The 21,455-nt window shown below is 46.9% G+C and overlaps 1 protein-coding gene across 1 annotated transcript in view; it reads right to left on the bottom strand.

Moving 5' to 3' along the window:
- FOXI2 (forkhead box I2) overlaps positions 1-15,449 on the bottom strand; it is a 102,588-nt gene extending 87,139 nt beyond the window's left edge. Inside the window, exon 1 of the mRNA XM_040486935.1 lies at positions 15,360-15,449. Within this exon, the coding sequence (XP_040342869.1) occupies positions 15,360-15,449 (90 nt within the window). The remainder of the gene's footprint in view (positions 1-15,359) is intronic.
- Between the last annotated feature and the right edge of the window lie 6,006 nt (positions 15,450-21,455).

Genomic DNA, 21,455 nt, shown 5'->3' with positions numbered 1-21,455 from the left:
AAGAGGTTTATAGGCCAAGGGTAGAATGTTTAATTTTATTCCAAATGGGAAGCTGAGATGTTTCCAACACCAACAACCAATTCTCTGATTCTCCAGACACCAACTGGATGTCCTTAATTCAATTTAATTCTGACGCTAACTACCCAGAGTTATCTCAGACCCCACAGGATAAGGACTCAGTCCCACAATACTGTCCCCACTTTGGATGCCAGTCACACGTATTGGGTCTTCACGTTGCCCACACTTGTGTCCAACTTTACTCCAGTAAGTCAGGGGTTTTCCACAACCTCCACCTCCCGCCCATCCTTTCCAGGTTTGATGATTTTCTAGAATGGTTCACACCACTCAGGAACCATCTTTATTTACTATTACTAGTTTTGTTATAAAGGATACAGCTCAGGAACAGCCAAATGGAGGTGATACATAGGGCAAGATATGAAGAGGTGAGAGGTATGCAGAGCCCCTATGCCCTCTGGGCACCCCACACTCCTGGCACTTTGATGCGTTCACCAACCCATAAAATTTCCAAAGGCTTCATTAAGTAGGCATGATTGATTAAATCATTGGCCATTGGTGATTGACTCAATCTCTAGCCCTTCTCCCCTCCTCGGGAAGGTTGGGGTGGTGGTGGTGAGAGTTCTAATCCTCTCAACAAGGCCTGATCTTTCTGGAAATTTTCAGGATTCTGGGAGCTATGTGCCAGGACCTGGGGACAAAGACCAAATAGTTTTTATTATATCACAGGAGACTTTGGAGACCATGAGAAAGGGGTGCCAAGATTGGGTCGCATTTTAAAAGTAAAAAAAGAAAAAAGAAAAAACAGCTGCTATAAGGAAAACGGACTGTATCGGGAGTTAGAATAGGCAAGGTGACACGTTTGAAGGCTGCTGTGACAGTTCAGGCTAGGATTTTGGATTATGGCGGTAGAAGGGAAAGCTATAAGCAGCCGTCAGATTTTGGATGTCTTTGGAAGAACGAGCCAAGAGGGTTTGTCTAGCTATTGCTGCACTGGACTATTTCTAAATTCCATTTTCATTTAAATATTCGTGTATTTACATCCTGGTCCCCATCTGGCCTGTGAGTGATCTGACAGCAGCTGCTACACGGTCTTTAGAATCCTTGTAGCATTTTGGGGGCACCTGGGTGACTTAGTAGGTTAAGCATCCGACTTTGGCTCAGGTCATGATCTCACGTCAGGCTCTGTGCTGACGGCTTGGAGCCCGGAGCCTGCTTCGGATTCTGTGTCTCCCTCTCTCTCTGCCCCTCCCCTGCCCGCGCTCTGTCTCTCTCTGTCTCTCAAAAATAAATCAACATTAAAACAAAAAGAAGAAAAAAGAAGAAGAAGAACCCTTGTAGGATCTTGCCTTTGGCTGCTATTCAATCAATACCCGCAATCTTTCTCACATTCGGGGGAGGTGATCTCGGTCCTTAAACTCTCAGCCAACAGGAGTCACGGTGAATGTTTCTTGAGGTCTTTGGTGTTTGCAGTCATTGTTCTTAGTGCGGTACTTACGTTATTTCAATTTATTGAAATTTATTGCCTCACTCACCCAGTGATGCAGATGTTATCATCACCCCTGTTTTAGAGCTGAACAAGAAGCCCAAGTCAGCTGTCCAGAATTAGGCCACTAGTAAGTAGAACAGCCGGAATTTAAACCAAGTTGATCGGCCTCCTGCACTAAGAAATCCTGCCGCTGTGGCTTCTGTCTTGCACCCCTGCCACCATCCCAGGGCTCTCTGGCCTGCTGAGAAGAGGAGAGAGAAGGCAGTAAATGCATCTTCCTTGGTTTTGTGGCTAGACATGAATGTTCCTTGGAATTACCTGGATTACCTTGCCACTCTGCCTCCTAAGAGGTGTTTTGGGGGCTCACGTGAGGGATGGGGAGGGCTGACATCTGCAGAAGTCATTCTATGAGTCAGGTGTCTATCTACTTCTGGAGCTAGGAGGCAGCTACAGGATCCTTTTGTCCTCTTTGTCTAGACCCACTCCCCCCACCTCCAGCCAGCAGCCAGCCTCCCAAGACACCCACACCTTCCTCTGCCTTTTGATCCCTCCCACCCACAGACCACCAGCTCAACCCCTTCAAAGCAGGATACAGGTGAGTAACCTCAGCTCCACTAGCCTCAGTGTGGACCTGGGGGAGGGAGGGCTGCTGTGGACCCTGAGTCTGGTAAGTCATGGGTAAGTCCTGGCCGTCCTCATCCTCTTGGGGTCCCAAGGTGTCTCGCCTCACATTTTGGTGCCTGGGTCTGCATGCTCACTTCCTGTGAGCCTGCTGGTTTCTTTTTGCCTGGAACCTGGACATTCCACCCGGCCCTCCAAGTCCTTCTCTTTCTGTCTCTGGCGAGGGCTGTGTGGTGAGCTGAGAGATATCCACACCAAATCCCCACAATCTGGGAATGTTACCTTAATGGCAAAAGATGTGATTAAATTAAGGCTCTTGAGAGGAGGAATTTATCCTGGGTTTTCTGGGGTTCTAAATGCCATCATACGTACCCATGTAAGGAAGAGGGAGTTTTGACATCCATGGAAGAAGGGAAAGCAGGGTGGCCACAGAGGCCAAGTTCGGACTGATGCAGCCACTAGCTGAGGAACACAAGAAGGCGGAAGAGGCAAGGAGCAGATGCGTCCCTAGAGCCTCGGGCACGGACCTGCCGACATCTCCATTCTGGACTTCCGGTTTCCAGGACTGTGCGAGAGCATGTTTCTGTTGTTTTCAGCCTGTTATCATCAGTTTGTGATAATGCTTTACGGCAGCCCCAGGAAACCAACCAGGGCCTGATGAGCTTGCGTTCTGATGACCCCCTCTGGTTGGACCTGGAGCATCTCTGCCCTTGCCCCCCACCCCGCCCCCCGCAGCGCCTGCTGGTTCGGGCCTTCTTAGACATCCACTGCCACCGCAATCAAGGGCTCAAGACCTCCCGGCTGCTCTTTTGGGAACAATTCTTGCAGACCTTGCTGAAGGGCCCTGACCTGCACTCGTGACAACCTAGCTCCCTGTCAAGCACAGGAGGCGCGAGCAACAGCATCAATCTTAACTCACAGCTTACATCCAAAAATCCCAATGTAAACCTCACACACGCACCGTACCCCCTCCCCCACCGCCACCCTTTATGGTTAGTTACATGGGTCAGCACCCGCGCTGTGGGTGAGAAATGTCCCAGAAGCTGAGAAAAACCGCAAGGACGGCAAAGTCCCTGATTCCATGGAACTCTTATCCTAGAAGGGGGCACAGAACAGGTAGCAAATAATTAAACAGGATGATTTCACAGGCAAGCGACAGAAACCCAGTTCAATCGGACTGAAGCTAAAAGAGAATTGTTGGGGGTCTTGTAATTGGAAAATCCAAGGGCTACACCAGCTTTAGATTTAGGAAAAGTGTCATGAAGCCTCACCTTTTTGTCTGATGCTGCCTGTCCTGCTTGGCTCCTTCCCAGCTTTCCCACTGCGCACTGGTGCCACAGGGACTCTGGCCAAGCCCACCTGGGGCCTTCCTGCACGGAAGAGAATGGAGGGCTCTGATTGGCTCATCTCTCGACCAATCACTGTAGTTCTGAGGGCCCTGGGTGCCAGTTAGGGTCAGGTGCTCACTCCTGGGGCCAAGGAGGGGAGTTCGGCCTCTCCAAAGGCAAAGAGGTTGAACCGGCTTCCAAGAGTTGGGGGGGGGGGTGCTTCCCACTCCAGGGAGGGGACGCTGAGCAGAGTGACCTGCCTACCACGTGGTTCTCACCACATCTTGGTCTGGACACTTGAGTCTCTTGGGTCCTCCCGTGGCCCTCCTCCAAACGTGGGACGCCGCCAGAGGGAAGGGAGGACGACCCACCTGTCTAAGGCTCAGGGAGGTCTTACCGTGGTTTTGGGGCGCGTCACGTCTCTGGGCGTGAAAAAGGTGCCATCACATGTTGGGAACTCACGCATTGCCAAGCCTACTGCGTGTCCCGCTCAGAGGAGGGATGGGGGCTTCCGGGGTTCCCCCCATCCCTGCTCCAGGGCGATGCTCCCTGACTCCACCCAAGGATGAAGGCTAAGGACGAGTTTTGCAACACGAAGGTGGTAGTTCCCTCCGGTGGCACATGTTATTGCTCCAAGCCCTTCCTACTAAGCCCTGATTGAGAGGCAACAGATAATCTTTCAAGAACCAAAGCAGGGCCGCCCAGTGGTGCGGACCGGGGTCGTCTCGGAGGCTGCCCCAGGGAAAGCCGGCAGGCTGGCACAGCCCCGCCTCCGCTGCTTCCGCAGCTCGCCACCGCCACCGCCACCGAGGCTGTGTTCACCAGGGCGAGGGCGCAGAATCCACACGCTGCAGCTGTTCATCAACCAGCTGCCGCGTCCCCATGCTGGGGCGACGTCCTTGATGCATTTGCTAACAGCCTCCCCGCCCCGGCCCGCGCGCCCCCCCCCCCCTCCCCCCCGGGGGGGGGGGGGGGGGGGGGGGGGCGCCTCCAAAGCTATAATTTGAGCCAGGATCTTGTTACACTTCCATGCAGCTGTTGCATTCAGAAATACAATGTATTTTTTCCCCTTCTAAATGGGCTCTGTTCATCTCAAATGCTTCATTTACTGCCTTTTTCTCCCAAACTTTGGCAGTTGGGTGTAATAATGTAACTGTTGAACTCTCTGTGGTTAACAAGCTCCCTTCTGGGGCATTCTTTTGATGTTACACACGCTTTTGAAGAAAGATACTTTCCTCTTTCTGTAGTTTTGTCAATCATGACTTTCTTTTTAACAACATTTCATCTTTCCAAGGGTGGCTCAGAGATCCCCAGCATAAACACCACAGCACTACCTGCTATGGAGAGTGGGGTGACTGGGTAAGCGTGGCCAGCTCTGTTCATTAGGACGATGTTGAGCAGAAACAAAAGCATCCTTAAGTGCTACAGTAAGTGCCACCGTCTGAGACAGTGAGGCCACTCTAGCTTTGTTCTGGATTTTCTTGAGTCTGTAACTGTGAATTAATTAAAATAATTGTGTTTCTTGTAATAAAAACGGAACATTTCTAGGGTCTGAACTCTGAAGTGATGGCCATCCATCCAATTCAGTGAGTGCTTATTAAGCACCTACTATGTATAAGCCTTTATGTCCCATGCTGGGGGGGAATTCAAAGCTGAATCGTTAACCCCCTGCCCTCAAGAGGCCATGAGGAAGCCAGACAGGAAAACAGCTATCCCAAAGCAAAGCGGAACTCTGAGGGTTATGGACTAGAGGGACCTACGGCCCCACAAACTGGGACACTGGGGCAGGTGCCATGGGGAGGGGTGGCATTATCTGGGTCTTAAAGAATGAGGAGGATGTAGCTGACCAGAGAAGGGAAGGGGCGGGCCCAAGGTCAGCAGCATCAAGTTGCCAGTGTTTGGGGGCAATGGCGCGAGCTCAGCCACGTATGGTGAGCAGTGGTGGGGCAGAGATGTGACGACTCAGGCCAGATGGGAGAGCCTGACACACCAGCTCAGAAGACTGAGAATTTTCCAAAGGCAGTGGAATTCCCTCTGCTCACTTTGGCTTCGTTTTTCCCTTTTGGAAAAAGGGATCCCGCGTACCCTTCACTCCCTGTCCTCATTCTTAGGAGGTGGTGTTGAGGAATTTTGGAGTGAAGTCTCCTGATGTCTACAATTTACTCCCAAACAGTGCAGCGAAAAGTGTTGTTATACACACAGAAAGGGAGAGAGAGAGAGGGAGAGAGAGAAGAAAACATTAACACAGGTCAAATCTAAGGGAAGGGTGTGTGGGTGTTCATTTTACTGTTTTCACTTTTCTGAAAAGTTGCAGGTTCTCGCAATAAAGATTGCGGGTGCAAAAGAATGGCCCGTCCTACCAAAGAGTAGAGACTGCTGGGTAATACCTGCCCAGCACGGTAAGTCCTCTGGCTCTCGGGATCTAGCTGTCCTACCACCGGCTCTGTTCTCACCAACAACCCCCACTCTACCACCTACGAGCCAGCGGGCCCCTGGTTCCTGCATCTGTTCGGTGCGTACCATTGGGGGACCTGCTGGCCCACAAGGCTCCCAGAAGATTCAGGAGAGAACTCACGTCTAAAGCACTTGGTGTGGGCCCTGGCCCCTGTTATGGCTCAGAAAGTGGTGCAGGTTCTTATAATCACTGCGACGATCGTTAAACTTTCTGCTTAAACCTTTGCCAAGCTCTTTGTCCGCCCAGGACCTGTGATCAGTGCTGCAGGCCCAGGGCCACCTGCTGACAGCTCTGTTGATGTCCCATCCTCAGAAAGGGCTGACGTGTCGCACTCACAGCGTCCTGCGTTAGGAAATACACTCTGCCCGTCCAACCTCGTATATCGTAAGGACCTCTCAAATCACACAGGGCAGCAGACGTTGAATATTCAGATCCAACGTTAGTGTCTTCGGTGGGGAAATCATTTGGCTTAAATTTTTTTTTAATGCGAGCGAGGTGTGAAACGGTACTGTCCTCGCCGCGGAACCAGCAGGATCACTGTCCTTTTTATGCTGCGTTGTGCCGACACGAAGGACACATTTCAGTGTGACCATCAATTGTCACAAGAATGATTCACATCACACGAGTGACTGGAAGACAGATAGGCAGAAAAGTTTTAAAATCACTTTTCCATGGCACGTTCTGGTCTTCTCTCCCCACTTGTTCCTGTAAAAGGGCTTTACACTGACCCAAGAAGCATTCTGCAATTAACAGAGAACACTCAAGAGCGCTCCCTCAACGAATGACAAGCTTAAAAACTTTTGCAAATGGGGGGCCACCTGCGTGGCCCAGTCGGGTAAGCATCCAACTCTTGATTTCGGCTCAGGGCACGATCTCAGGGTCATAAGATAGAGTCCCACGTCCTGCTTAAGATTCTCTCTCTCCCTCTCTCTCTGCACCCACCCCCCCAAATAAAAATTTAAAAAAAATCTGAAAGTGAATGTTGGTGCTGTGAAGGACTAAGCAAAATAAAATGAGGGCGACTTCATGCCTGTGTGAGTACTCGCACGGGAGCAATGCTCCACGAAAACACAGCTCAAGCCCTGCAGGTACTTGGATACAAGTATCCAATTAGGGGCGCCTGGGTGGCTCAGTTGGTTAAGCGGCCGACTTCGGCTCAGGTAACGATCTCACGGTTCATGTGTTGGAGCTCCGCATCAGGCTCTGTGCCCACAGCTCGGAGCCGGAATCCTGCTTCAGATTCTGTGTCTCCCTCTCTCTCTGCCCCTCCCCCCCCACCCCGTGTCTCTCAGAAATAAAGAAACATTTAAAAAATTTGAAAAAAAATAAAAGTATCCAACTGACGCCACTTTGGTGCAGCTGCACGTGGTGCATGGGCCTCCAGGACAAGTTCTTTTTCATTTTCTTTGCTGTTAAACAGACTCTATTGTGAGAACAATTTGGGATTTATAGACTGGGAAGATAGGACAGACGGTTACCACATACCTTGCGCCAATTTCCCTGATGATTAACGTCTCACCAGATTCCGGCACATTTGTTACAGTAAACAAACCAACATTGATATATTATTATTAACATAGTCCATATCTTATTCAGATTTCCTTTGGTTTTACCTTATGTCCCTTTTCTATTCCAAGATCCCACAAGACATTTAGTTGTCTTGTCTCCCTAAGCTCCTATTGTGTGGCGGTTTTTCAGATGTCCCTGGTTTCTGATGACCTTGACGCTTTGAGGACTCCATGTCTTGTTATCGGCTCCCCTTTTTAAACCACCTCCCCTTATGAAATGGTAGCTTCCAACATCACGAAACATTGTTAAAAGTGCTTTAATGGCCTTGGCAAGAGACTTGTAACATCACGTCAGAGCCGCTGTGATTGTCTGGGAGTTACACTGTAAAAATGTGCTTGTGGTTAATAATACATTAGAACGTTTCATGCAAAGCTGCTTCCAGGGAATTAGATATTTGAGATATTTGGGTTTGTAGAACCCCGATTTTTATTTTATTGAAAATTATAGTTTACTCCAATTATAAACATAATCCACTTATATTGGACTGGCTTGGTAGCTATTTTACATTGTGGGCATAATTACATCTACCCTGTATTCACACCCCCCTCACTCTGTAAAAATATAGCAATTGCCAGAAAACCAGACTTAGAGGGAAATTCTTAGAGGGAAGAGCTGATCTTTCTCTTTGCTTCCAGGTCACAAAATTCCAAACCCTAAAACCCTATGTCAAGGGCCTTTCACCCTAAACCCAGCTCTTAGGTCTTTGACAGTCCATAGGTCTGCTTCTTCCAATTATTTACAAAATATATCCTGAAAAAAATATATATACATACACATATGTATATATATACATACACACAAATATATATTACACACAAATACAATACACACACACACACACACACATATATATATATATATTCTGAACAGCTTCTTTGTACCAAGCACTTGGTACAAACAGGACAAACACCTGTCCCTGCCCTTACAGGTCCGTCTATCCAAGGAGATGGACTTAGAGCAGACAAATCACTCAAGCCTTGGCCTCCCATGATTTGGGAGAGTCTTCAGTCTTGCTGTGACCCTACTCTTCCTTTTTCCCTCTCTGGTACCTCTGATGTTTACCTGTGACCCATGTGTCAGTCTGTCCGTGTGTGTGCTGAAGTGCTCGGCACCTTGCTTGTGACTCTCCTCAGCCTGCCTAATCATGGGCCAGCCCCTTCCACGAACATCTTGCTGCTCAGTTTTGACATCACTGAGATTTCTCAGCTCTGACTGCTGCTCACCTTGTTGCCCAAGCCCTGTTGCCTGGCCTGTGATGAGCCACTGAATGACGTTAGTGGCAGATTAGACATTGCAAAAGAAAAGAATGCAGAAGACATAGTAATTAAAACTACCCAGAATAAAACAGAGCAAAGAGGACTGCAAAATTTAGTAGAGAATCAGTGAGTTACTGGAAAATTTCCAGTGCCCTACTATATGTATAACTGGAGTCTGCAAGGAAGAAGAAAGGGGGAGACAGAAAAAATATTTGAAGAATTAATGGCCAAATATTTTTAAATTTCCAACAAAGCAGATTCCAGAGCAAAGAACATTAGCAGAGATAAAATCATTTCATAATGGTATAGGAATTAGCTCATCAAGAATACATTATAATCCTAAACATTGATGCACCTGATAAGAGAGTTTCAAAATACAGAAAGCAAAAACTGACAGAATTAGGAAGAGAAATAGACAAAATCAAAGTTGTCAGAGATTTCAACCCTCCTTTCCAATCACTACCAGAACAAATGGAAAATTAGCAAAGAAATATGAGATTAATTTTGATATTAATATAGAAAATTCAACTTTACCTTTTACTATCCTATTCCTTTATCCTATTTCTGTCTTTGTATTTAGATTTCTTATGTACAGCGCAGAGTTGAGGAAAGGAGTATATTATCATAGAGTCTGTTATCAACCAAACCGACACAATTTTATTATTTATTTATTTATTTATTTATTTAACGTTTTATTTATTTTTGAGACAAGGAGAGACAGAGCGTGAACACGGGAGGGTCAGAGAGAGGGAGACACAGAATCTGAAACAGGCTCCATGCTCTGAGCTGTCAGCACAGAGCCCGACGCGGGGCTTGAACTCACAGACCGAGAGATCATGACCTGAGCCGAAGTCGGCCGCCCAACCAACTGAGCCACCCAGGCACCCCAACTGACACAATTTTAGAATACTCCACTGAACATTAACAGAATACACATTCTTTTCAAAGAAACAGAGAACATTTACCAACATTAATCAAATTCTGAGCTATAAAACACCTTAATACATTTAAAAAGATTCAATTTATACAAACTATGTTTTTTGACTACAGTGGACTTAAATTCAAAATCTATAACAGAAAGATTCCAAAGATTTGAAAACTACATAACATACCCTTAAATAACCAGCACATTAAAGAAGAAATTTTTAAAAAATCAGAAAGTATGTTAAAACAGTATTTTAAAAATAAAATCAGGGTATTTTGAAACTGTCTGCAAACACAATATGCTGATTTGTGGGATGCAGCTAATGCCACACTTCAAGGGAAATTTATAGCACTGGATACCTATATTAGAAAAGAAGAAAGATCACCATATATGACTGCAGATCCCACCTTCAGAAAAATTTTAAAATGGAGCAGCCTGAACCCAAAGTAAGCAGAAGAAAATAAGTAATACAGATCAGAGTAGAAACCAATGAAATATAAAATGGGAAATCAAAAGAGAAAGTCAATGAAACCAAAAGCTGGCTATTCAAGAAAATCAATAAAATTGATGAACATCTAGCCAGACTGATAAAGAAAAAAAAAAAAAAGAGCAGACACAAATTATCAACATTGGGATTGAAATAAAGGACACCACAACAGATTTTACAGATATTAAAAAAGACACGAAATATTATAAACAACATTATGCCAATACAGTTAACAACTTAGATGAAGTGGACAAATTTCTTAAAAGGCACAAAAACTACCAAAGCTCACTTAGAAAGAAGTCATATTTATAGTTAAAAATCTGCCAGAGAAATACCATATGATTTAATTTACATGGGGAATCTAAAAAGCAAAGCAAGTGAACAAAAAAATATTTCAAAAAGGAGAAATAGACCTATAAATACAACTGGTTGCCAGAGGGGAGGGGGTGGTGGATGGACAAATGAGTGAAGGGGAGAAGGAGATACAGGCTTCCAGTTCTGGAATGAATAAGTCAGGGGGATGAAAGGTACAGCATACGGAACAGAGTCCATGGTATTTTATTTTACTTCATTTGTATTTTTTTACGGAGAGAGAGCATGGGAGAGAGGGGTAGAGGGAGAGAGAGAATCTCGAGCAGACTCTACACTCAATGCAGAGTCTGACCAGTGCAGAGTCTGACACAGGGCTCAACCCCATGACCCTGGGATCATGACTTGAGCCACAATCAAGAATCAGATGCTGAACTGACTGAGTGACCCAGGGGCCCCAAGTCAGTGGTATTTTAATAGTGTTGTATGGTGACAGATGGTAGCTAGACTTGCGGTGAGCACAGTATAACATATGGAGTGGTGAATCACTGTGTTCTATACCTGAAACTAATATAATATTGCATGGCAACTATATGTCAACTAAAAAAAAAATTTTAAAGGGGAGCCTGGGTGGCTCAGTCAGTTGGGCGTCTGACTTCGGCTCAGGTCATGATCTCACGGTCTGTGAGTTCGAGCCCTGCGTCAGGCTCTGTGCTGAGGGCTCAGAGCCTGGAGCCTGCTTCTGATTCTGTGTCTCCCTCTCTCTCTGCCCCTCCCCCGCTCATGCTCTGTCTCTCTCTCTCTCTCTCTGTTAAAAATAAATAAACACTAAAAAAAATTTTTTTAAAAATTTTTTTTTTAAATATAAAGGAAAAGCCTAGAGAAAACTCTAGGCTTAAATGGCATCACTGATGATCAACCAATCATTTCAGGAAGAATTAATACCAATTTTACAAAACCCCTCGAGAAAATTATATGGGAAGAACTATTTCTTAAATCATTCTATAAAGCTAGGTTTATTATGGTACCAAAATTATACCAAGACATTACAAGAAAAAAAAAACTATATACCAATATCTCTCATGAACATATATGCAAAAAAATAAAGTATTATGTATGAGGAGGTGGAATTTTATCCCAGAAATGTAATATTGATTTAACAATGGAAAATCAACCAGTGTAATTCAACACATTATCACACTATAAAAAAAACACCCTATGATTATCTCAATATATGCAGAAAAAGCAAGTGACAAAATCTAACACCTATTCCTTTTTATTTTTTTTAAAGAAATTCTCAGTAGTCTAGGAAAAAAAAGGAACTTCCCCAATGTGATAAGCCATACTTAATAGTGGAAGAAAGAACTCACTATTTTTCTTTTTATTTAACACTTTTCTGGAGGTTCTAGTCAGTGCAGTAGAGCAAGAATAAATAGAAGTTATCCAAATTGGAAACAAAGATGTGAAATGTGCCTTTGTTCATGGAAACATGATCATCTGTGTACATAGTGCTATAGATTATACAAAAAGCTACTGTAACTGGGGTGCCTGGGTGGCTCAATCAGTTAAGCATCCAACTTAGGCTCAGGTCATGATCTCACCGAACCGGAGTTCGAGACCCACGAGACCCACGAGACTAACAAGACCCACGAGACCAACAAGACCCACGAGATCCACGTCGGGCTCTGTGCCGACAGCTCGGAGCCTGGAGCCTGCTTCGGATTCTGTCTCCCTCTCTCTCTGCCCCTCCCCCACTTGCACTTTGTGTGTGTGTCTCTCTCTCAAAAGTAAATAAACACTAAAAAAAATAAATAACACCATTTATAAATGCATCAAAAACACTGAGGAATAAGTCTGACAAAAGAGTTCAAGACCTTCACCCTGAAAACCATAAAGATGGAAGAACTACAGAACGGAAGGATACGCCTTGTCACGGGCGGCCGGTCAGTGCTGGTAAACTGCAATTCCCCCAAATGGATCGATAGAGTCAATACAATCCCAGTCAAAATTCCAGCAGGCATATGTTTTTTTCCTTTTTTTTTTTTGAAATTGACAAGTTTATTCTAAAATTATAGGGAATTTCAAAGGCCTTAGAATAAACAAAACAATGTTGGTGTATGAACAGTGTTCACATTTGCTTTGTTTTTCATATCCCCAAACCTGAAATAGCTCGACACGTGAACGGATAGGCAAATGATGGTTTCTCCATACAAGGGAATACCACTCAGAAATAGAAAGGAATGTACTGTGGGTACCTACCGCAGAATGGTGGACCTCAGAGTCAAATGATGCTGGAAGAAGCCACATACGAAAGAAGAGAGAACACTGTGGTGCCATTCCTATAAAACTCTAGAAAATGAAAAGGTTTTATCCTGGCAGGAAATAGATCAGAGGTTGCCTGAGGATAGGAGAGGGGCATGAAGAAAAAGGGGGCCAGTGAGATCACAAGAAAACACATGGGAACTTTTGGGGGCCATGGACATGCTGTATTTTGATTGTGTTGATGGTTTCATGTTTATGTAGAAATGTCAAGCCACATCAAATTGTATGCTTTAGTTTTTAAATACATTTTTAAGTTTATTTATTTATTTATTTATTTTGTGTGAGAGACAGAGTTTGAGCGGAAGAGGGACAGAGAGAGAGGGAGAGAGAGAATCCCAAGCAGGCTCCATGCTGACAGTCCAGACGCAGGGTTCAAGCTCACGAACCGTGAGATCATGACCTGAGCCAAAACCAAGAGTCAGTTGCTTAACCAGCTGAACTAACCAGGCGCCCCTTAAATTACAAACTTCAAATAAGTGGAATTTATTGTATGTAAATTATACTTCACTAAACATACATTTAAAAAAAAATACCACTGGAACTTCATGCCCACTAGCCCTATGCTTCAAAAATGACATCTTATCTCTTGGTGAGAATCATGTAAAGTGATGTTTTTGCCCTGTCTGTCATAGTGCCTATTAATAAATGGGTGGTTAAATAAGGTCTGGCCCATATTTGCCTTGAAATGTGCAGCTTTTTAAAAACATTGAGTTGGGTCTTCAGCAGCTGGAAGTTCATCTGCCAGGTGTGCTGCTAAGCGAGAAAACTAAGGTGCAGAGGCGTTGTGTGCAAACTAACCCCACTTTTGTAAAATAATGACCAAACCGATGTCGCGTGAATCTTGAGTGTGCATGTGTGCGTTTGTGGTATTGTTAGTACTGGTTTAAAGTCGGAGAGGGAAAGGAGGCAAGAGGAGAGGCAAGCAAAAATAAAGTCTACATTTTTGTAACGAAAAAAATTTTTTTCATTTATTTTTTGAGACAGAGAGAGAGAGACAGAGTGCGAGTGGGGGAGGCGCAGAGAGAGTGCAAGACACAGAACTCAAAGCAGGCTCCAGGCTCTGAGCTGTCAGCACAGAGTCCGATGCAGGGCTTGAACCCATAACCTGTGAGATCAAGACCTGAGCCGAAGCCAGATGCTTAACCGACTGAGCCACCCAGATGCCCCATAAAGTCTACAGTTTTTAAAAAGAGGCTCAGAGGCTCAACTTACTTTGGAAACTAGTCCAAATAAATTTTGAAATTTGAAGTAATCAGGAAAATTTGCATGACAATGCTTGGTGATATTAGGGAATTGCTAGTGGGTTGTTTAGCTGCAAAACTGGTCTTGCAGATTTTTTTTTCAATGTTCCTCATAATTTAGAGACCTACTGAAATGCCTATTTCTGAAATGATGTAGTTCTAGAATATAATTCAAAGATTTGGAAAGGGTGGGGGGGTAGTAGAAAGGAAATCGGCTTGGGAACACACTGATAATATTGAAGTTGAGCGGTACGGTTAGAGAGGTTCTCTGATATTATATTTGTTCGTTTTTTTTTCCCACAACAAAGTGGTCAAAAACTGTGATTTCTGGTCTGACACGTGAGGAGATTGGAAGCTGCTACAGCTGTCCCACCACAAGAAGAAAGCTGAACAAAATCTAGTAAGATCCACCGGACAGCTGAGGCCACAGGGCAGAGGGCTGTCCCTAACACCGCAGAGAAGACAGGTGGATCCCGAGAATCCCAGCTTCCTGGAACAGTCATCCCAAAGCAACCCAGCCGCTGGAGCCAGTACTGGGGTAAGAAAACCTACGTCATAGTGGCCAAATCACAGGCCATTGAGGCCCTGTGTGCACAGACTTCAAAGCTGAAAACCCCAAGGGGACCCGGTTGTAGGCGAGCCCCCACACCTGCAGGAATGTTACTTCTAGAAGCCCTGCCAGATCCTCAGGGTGTAGATCAGAGGAAAAAACAAGCTTCAGGCAGGGGGTAGGGGAAGAGCAATCATTTTGCAAAGGAAAATTCAGAGCATTCTATTCTCCTTCCAAAAGCCTGCCCTCAAGGAAAACCATTTAGCGGAGCCCAGAAACCTTGGGTTTTTCCACAGCTTAACCTGCTTGGGGAAGGGAAACAGCCAACTCTGGGGGCTTGTACCTTTCCTGCCCCAGCTGAGGGGCACTTGCGAAGGTCACACCCTGGGAACACAGGTCCACTAAAGACAGAGACCCAAGCAGGGGACTCAGGACTTTCTCTCTGGAAACCTCACCACTGCATCTCCAGACTCCTCCTACCTGCAGGGGCTTCCAGAGGGAGGAATCACACGTCTAGACCCTCACTGAAGAAGAAAGCCCTGGGGAATCCCAAAGACGAGTGGGGACAGACGGACACCCGCAGCAAAGGCCAGCTGTAAGCACAGCCCAACAGCTGACAAGGTCAACGTGATCCTCACACTAGAGGCCACTTGCCTCGTCCCCCTTTTACCCAGGACAGCGTGTCTGCCTTTCCACAGAAAGGCTGCAAGCTGACTAAGCAAAGTACGCAAGCAAAAAGAAATGCCCTCAAAACCACACATGCGCAAAGAATCAGAGCCCCACGGGCCTTACCGGTTCTGCAGCTCCCACCCTGGTCCCGGCCAGCATGGTCTTTCTCAGCTTGACCTTCTTCCAGTCCTGGTACCAGCTCTCACTCAGCATCTCACGGTGCCTGGGCGGCTCAGTCGGTTAAGAGTCGGACTACGGCTCAGGTCATGATCTCACAGTTTGTGGGTTCAAGCCCGGCGTCGGGTTCTGTGCTAATGCCTCGGAGCCCGGAGCCTGCTTCGGATTCCGTGTCTCCCTCTCTCTGCCCCTCCCCTGCTCTTGCTCTGTCTCTCTCTCTCTCCCCAAAATCAATACACATTTAAAAATTTAAAAAAAAAAAAAAAAAAAGAAAAAGAAAAACAACTTAGCGTCTCATCTTTCCTCCCCTGCCCCGGTAGGTCAGGAAATCCAAACAGCACTGTGTCTCCAGAATGCCCTCCCCTAAACCTGACTGGACACGCCAGCCGCAAAGGCTTGGCTCACAGGGTTCCACCTTCGGGGGGGTACCCTCCTCCTCTACTTCAGCGGATCCCAACTGCCCTTGAAAATTCAGCTTTAGCCCAGACCTTCACATCCCTCCCTGCCTCCCCCATCATCATTCTACTCTCCGAGTGTGATTCCAAACGAGGACACCTCAGGGAGGGCATCCAGGCACCCCGTTGTGCCACACCCTCACCCCATGTGACCATGACCCTCACCCCATGTGAGCTTGGGCAAGCCACTGGTTTACCTGGAGTCCCACTGACTTGGAAATGAAAGGAATCTCAGGATTTCTTACCATTACCTCAGGGTCGCTGGGCAAGACCTTCTTTGAACAACTGGAAGACCCTTGGGGCGCCTGGGTGGCTCAGCTGCGCGTCTGACTTCAGCTCAGGTCATGATCCCATGGTTTGTGTGTTCGAGCCCACTTTGGATCCTCTACCCCCGCCCCTCCTCTCGCCGGCGTGCGCCCTCTCTCCCAAAAATAAATAAAACATTTTTTTAAGTTAAAAAAAAAAAAAAGAGGGGCGCCTGGGTGGCTTAGTCGGTTAAGCGTCCGACTTCGGCTTAGGTCATGATCTCATGGTTCATGGGTTCGAGCCCCGCGTCGGGCTCTGTGTGGACAGCTCAGAGCCTGGAGACTGTTTCAGATTCTGTGTCTCCCTTGCTCTCTGCCCCTCCCCCACTTGCACTGTCTCTCTCTGTCTCAAAAATAAATAAACATTAAAAAAAAAAGAAAGAACTTATAAACTCGTATCCAGATTTATTCTCATGGAGTATGGTCACTGACAAATCTTGGATATCATTTCATTCCCCAAGCAGTTGTCTTTTCTCCCGACTGATTTTCAAGCCCTCTTCGGGCAAGGTCTCCGTGGTTGCTTTCTCCATCGGTGCCGAACACTTTGTCCCGTGACGGGGACCTAACCAGCGCAATATGAACGCTTTCTGGAACCAGTCACGGCTTTGGTGGCTCACAGGTGAGATTTCTGCCGTCTGCGGCCAAGGGCGTGTCACCCCTTCCCTGTCTGCGCAGCCGGGTTGGTCGTAGCATCTTACGGGTAGAAAGCTCTGCGAGCAAAGTCCATCTCTGCGGTCCAGTTGACGTTTCGTTATTTCCTCCAGTGTTTTGTTTTGCTTTACGAGCAAAGCAACACGAAGTGGCCTTTTAAATTTCTTAAAGCAAACTACGAAGGGAAAATGTTTTCTCGTAGGTCAGCGTATCACTTTGTGCCTCGTCTGTCATGTTGTTTCAGGCATGTTGCTGCCACCGTGGTAGTGAGCTTGGGGCAGATTCTGGGCGCATGAACGCAGCTGATTTCAGAGAAGCTCCAGCGTGCAACCGGTCAGAATTTCAAAAGGTACAGACATCCGCGGGCACCTAATAGAATTCCCTCAAATCACTGTCCTTGAGGAAGGTCAGCGGGACATTTCCTACTAGTCTGTTACAAAGTTAGAAGACACAGCTGTGAATTTTCTTTTTAATCTTTGCCTTCGTAACCCGAGGGTTGTTGGCCTTACCAGCCCAGGTCTCATTTCCAACCCCTCAGCTGGCTGGCATCGAGTGGCCCTTTAAGACAAACTTTAAAAAGGATGCGTTAGCTGTGGTGCGCGTCTATAACCAACTGCTACTCAGCGGTAACAAGGCAGGTGCTTTTGGTTCATGGCGCAGTGTGGGTAAATCTCAAAAACACTGTGTTGCAGAAAGGAAGCGGCAGAAAATGATGCTGACGGTTCCGCTTAGGTGAGTTTTTCAACCTGGAAAAACCGATCTAGGGCAGTAAAATTCAGACCCGTGGTTAGTTCAGCGGCGATGCCTACCGACTGGAAAGAGCACGAGAGAACTTTCCGGAGTGGTGGGTCGGGAATTCAGTATCTTGAGCCGGGTGGTGGTCACAGTGGGGTGTATACACATTTGAAATGTTAACCAGCCACTCCTTTAAGACGTAAGAGTTCTTCTGTATGTAAACTATACCTTAATAAAGTCGTTTTAGGCAAGAGTTGAGGCAAGACTCTGCCTCTAGGAAGTTGAAGCAGATGTACTGTGCTTAGTCCTCCCACTAAGGACAGCTAAATGCCCCGGATGCTACATGTATAAGTAAAGCAAATGTAAGGAAACTGTAACACATGGGAAGAAGAGAGCAGACTGGCCAGGAGCCTTGGGACCCTGACAGAACACTGTGGGAAGTTCCCTGGGTCCCCTTTTTGCCTCCTCCATCCCAGGCCTGGGGCTGGAGAAAATGGCCCCTCGTTTGTTGCAGGCAGGAATGGAAAGTCGAACAGTCTCTGGAAAACAGCTTGGTGGTTTCTTAAAAAAAACAAACATTCAAGGGGCTCCTGGGTGGCTCAGTTGGATGAGCGTCCGGCTCTTGGCTTCAGCTCAGGTCATGATCTCTTGGTCATGGGATTGAGCCCCACATCGGGCTACATGCTGACAGTGTGGAGCCTGCTTGGGATCCTCTCTCTCTCTCTCTCTCTCTCTCTCTCTCTCTCTCTGTCCTTCTCTCTGCCTCAAAAACAAGCAAACATTCAAATACTGCATGACCCAGATATGTGCCCCTGTGCATTAATCTCAGAGAAATGATCATTCATACAAACACGTGTACACAATGTTTATAGAAACTCCATTTACAATAACCGAAGCGGGAAACCACCCAGGTGTTCTTTGACAGGGGAATGGCTAAGTACACGGGCCCGTGCCTAGGCCCACAGGTCCATGTGCCCCTGGACCAGCACTCAGCAGTAAAAAGAGACTATCGATGTATGCAGGCAGCGACCTGGAATGATCTCCAGAGCATCAGGCTGAGGGGGGTGAAAAGCCAATCCTAAATGTTGACAACCTGTATGATTCCACATATCTAACAGTCTCAAGATGACGCAATTACAGAAATGGAGAAAAGCTAAATGGTTGCTGGGGGTTAAGAGGCTGTGGCTATAACAGGGCAACCAGCGGGGGTCCTTGCCGAGACGACGCATTCCGTACCCTGCCGTACTACTGTCACCATCCTGGGTGTGACATCGGACCGTAGCTTTAAAAGATTCTACCACTGGGGAGACTGTGTAAAAAGGTACTCAGTCTCTTTTCTGCCTTCTTTCTTACAACTGCATGTGAATCCTTAGTTATCTCAAAATAAAAATGCTAATTAAATTTATACATTGGTCAAGGCACAGCAAATGGTCACTTAGGAGTTGGCCATGTCGGGGCACCGGGGTGGCTCAGTCGGTTGAGTGTCCGACGTGGGCTCAGGTCATGATCTCATTGTTTGTGGGTTCGGGCCCCACGTCGGGCTCTGTGCTGATGGCGCGGAGCCTGCTGCGGATCCTCTGTCTCCCTCTCTGTCTCAAAAATAAACAAATATTAAAAAAAAAAAAGATTTGTGCATATCAACATTTGTGTGTATATCAACTTTACAAAGTATATCAACTTTACATTAAGAAAGGAATTAAGTAAAAGTGTCTCGACTACCCTCTGTTCTAGGGACGGCAGGACGGCTGCCATCCGTTCCAGTCTTCCCGGGAGGCCTGTGGAAGGGCTGGGGCTCTGCTTCTCCCGGTTGCCTGGCTCTCAAACCGTGCAGCCGCTGAATTCTTGTCCTAACTCTGCCTCTCTCGTCTGCTTGTGGGCGGTTCCCTTCCCACACTGCGTTGCTTAGCCGGGACCCCTTCCCTTGACTTGCGTCTGACTCAGCTCCGCGTGCAACTGACTTGCAACCAATCACCTTAAAATTGGATATCGGGCTTCTCTGTCCTTAACGGTCTCTCTGCCATGTCTGACCCTGCTGAACTTCCACTGGTGGCTTCTACTCGGGGTCCTGGGATCCACTGAGGCAGCACTGGGAAGGCCTTGCACCCTCCCTTCTCCCCACTGGCTGAGGCCAGAATGGGGATGTACAGGCGCTGAGGACCACCTTGATGTCCCCTTTCTAAAAATATTTTTCTGATGATTATTTATTTTTGAGAAAGAGAGAGAGACAGAGCACAAGTAAGGGAGGGGCAGAAAGAGAGGGAGACACAGAATCTGAAACAGGCTCCAGGCTCCGAGCTATCACCACAGAGCCTGACTCGGGGCTTGAACCCATGAACCGTGAGATCATGACCTGAGCCGAAGTTGGATGCTCAACCGACGGAGCCACCCAGGCTCCTGATGTTCCCTTTCCAGAGCCTCAGGCCTCCCACCGCCTGTGATAGGAGAAACCTGTGGCTCGCAAGGGTGTAGGTTATCTTTAAAAAAACACAAAATTCACTTTCTTCAAAACTGTGGGCTATGGTAGGTAGAATAATGGCCCCCCAAGATGGCCACACCTCAATCCCTGGAACCTGTGACCACGTTAGGTTACTTACATGACCATGAGGATCTATGGTTGCAGGTGGAATTAAGGCTCCTAATCAGCTGACCTTGGGATGGAGAAATTTCCCTGAATTATACAGGAGGGTCCAATGTAATCAGGAGGGTCCTTACACGTGGAAGAGGGAGGCAGAAAAAGGTAGCAAAGGGGAGATGGGGTGATAAAGAAGCAGGACCAGGGGCGGACAAGGTTGCTGGCTTTGTAGGTGGAGGAAGGAGCCCACACCAAGGAATGTGGACGCCTCTAGAAGCCAGAAAGCAAAGGAACGGATTCTCCCCCAGGGCCTCCCGAAGGAACTTAGCCCTGGGGACCCCTGCCCGTTAGCCCAGTGAGACCCCGTCTAACATCGATCCTACAGAAGGCTAAGTTGAGCTGCGGTGCTGTGGTAGGGTCCCCTCCCTAAGGAAAGGGAAAAAAAAAAAAAAAACCTCGAGGCAACCAGGCTATAGGAGCACCTGACAACACCCCTCATGCCCTTGTAACACGAGACCACTTGATCAGACTGCATGTTTGTGTGTTACCATAAATGGGAGGCAAAGAAATAGAAAACGTATTAAAAAACTACTCTACGTGGCGTGCGGGGCTCAGTTCTTCGGGTACGAACCCAACTGAGTGGTGCCGGCACGAATAAAGTTGCTTCCTGGAAAGAAAAGCCTCAGGGTCACGTCTCTCCGTGTGAGAATCCTTCTACAGCCCTACTTAGCCATGGAGGAAGAATCCACGTACGACTACCGGTTGTGTGAGGCGTGAACAGGCCACAGGGAAGAAGAAATGATGTTCAGGCTTTGCACTGAGTGGTTTACTTTAACACTCTTATCATAACTTTTAATGGTCATTCCTGGGCTCTCTCTGTGAAGCAGATCAAACTTGCCAGGGTTTTAATGACTTACTTTTTTAAGTTGATTTATTTATGTTGAGACAGAGAGAGAAAGAGAGAGACAGAGAGAGAGCGCAGAACCAGGGGAGGAGCAGAGAGAGAGGGAGAGAGAGGGAGAGAGAGAAGCCCAAGCAGGCTCGGTGATGTCAGCCCAGAGCCCCGTGTGAGGCTCGAACCCATGAACCACAAGATCATGACCTGAGCTGAAACCAGCAGTCACTCAACCAACTGAGCCACCGAGGTGCTCCTTAGAGGCTTATCTTTTTAAGGAGAGTTACTACAGTCGAGTGGAGTCAGTTTTACCCTGACCAGGCATTTATTTCTAAATTTTTTTTTCAACGTTTTTTATTTTTATTTTTGGGACAGAGAGAGACAGAGCATGAACGGGGGAGGGGCAGAGAGAGAGGGAGACACAGAATC

The sequence above is a fragment of the Herpailurus yagouaroundi genome, unplaced genomic scaffold, assembly GCF_014898765.1.
Source record: "Herpailurus yagouaroundi ecotype Mexico unplaced genomic scaffold, PumYag 163, whole genome shotgun sequence".
Classification (NCBI taxonomy): domain Eukaryota; kingdom Metazoa; phylum Chordata; class Mammalia; order Carnivora; family Felidae; genus Herpailurus; species Herpailurus yagouaroundi.
The sequence above is the reverse complement of the archived record's forward strand: the minus strand, read 5'-3'. Positions and strand labels throughout refer to the sequence as shown.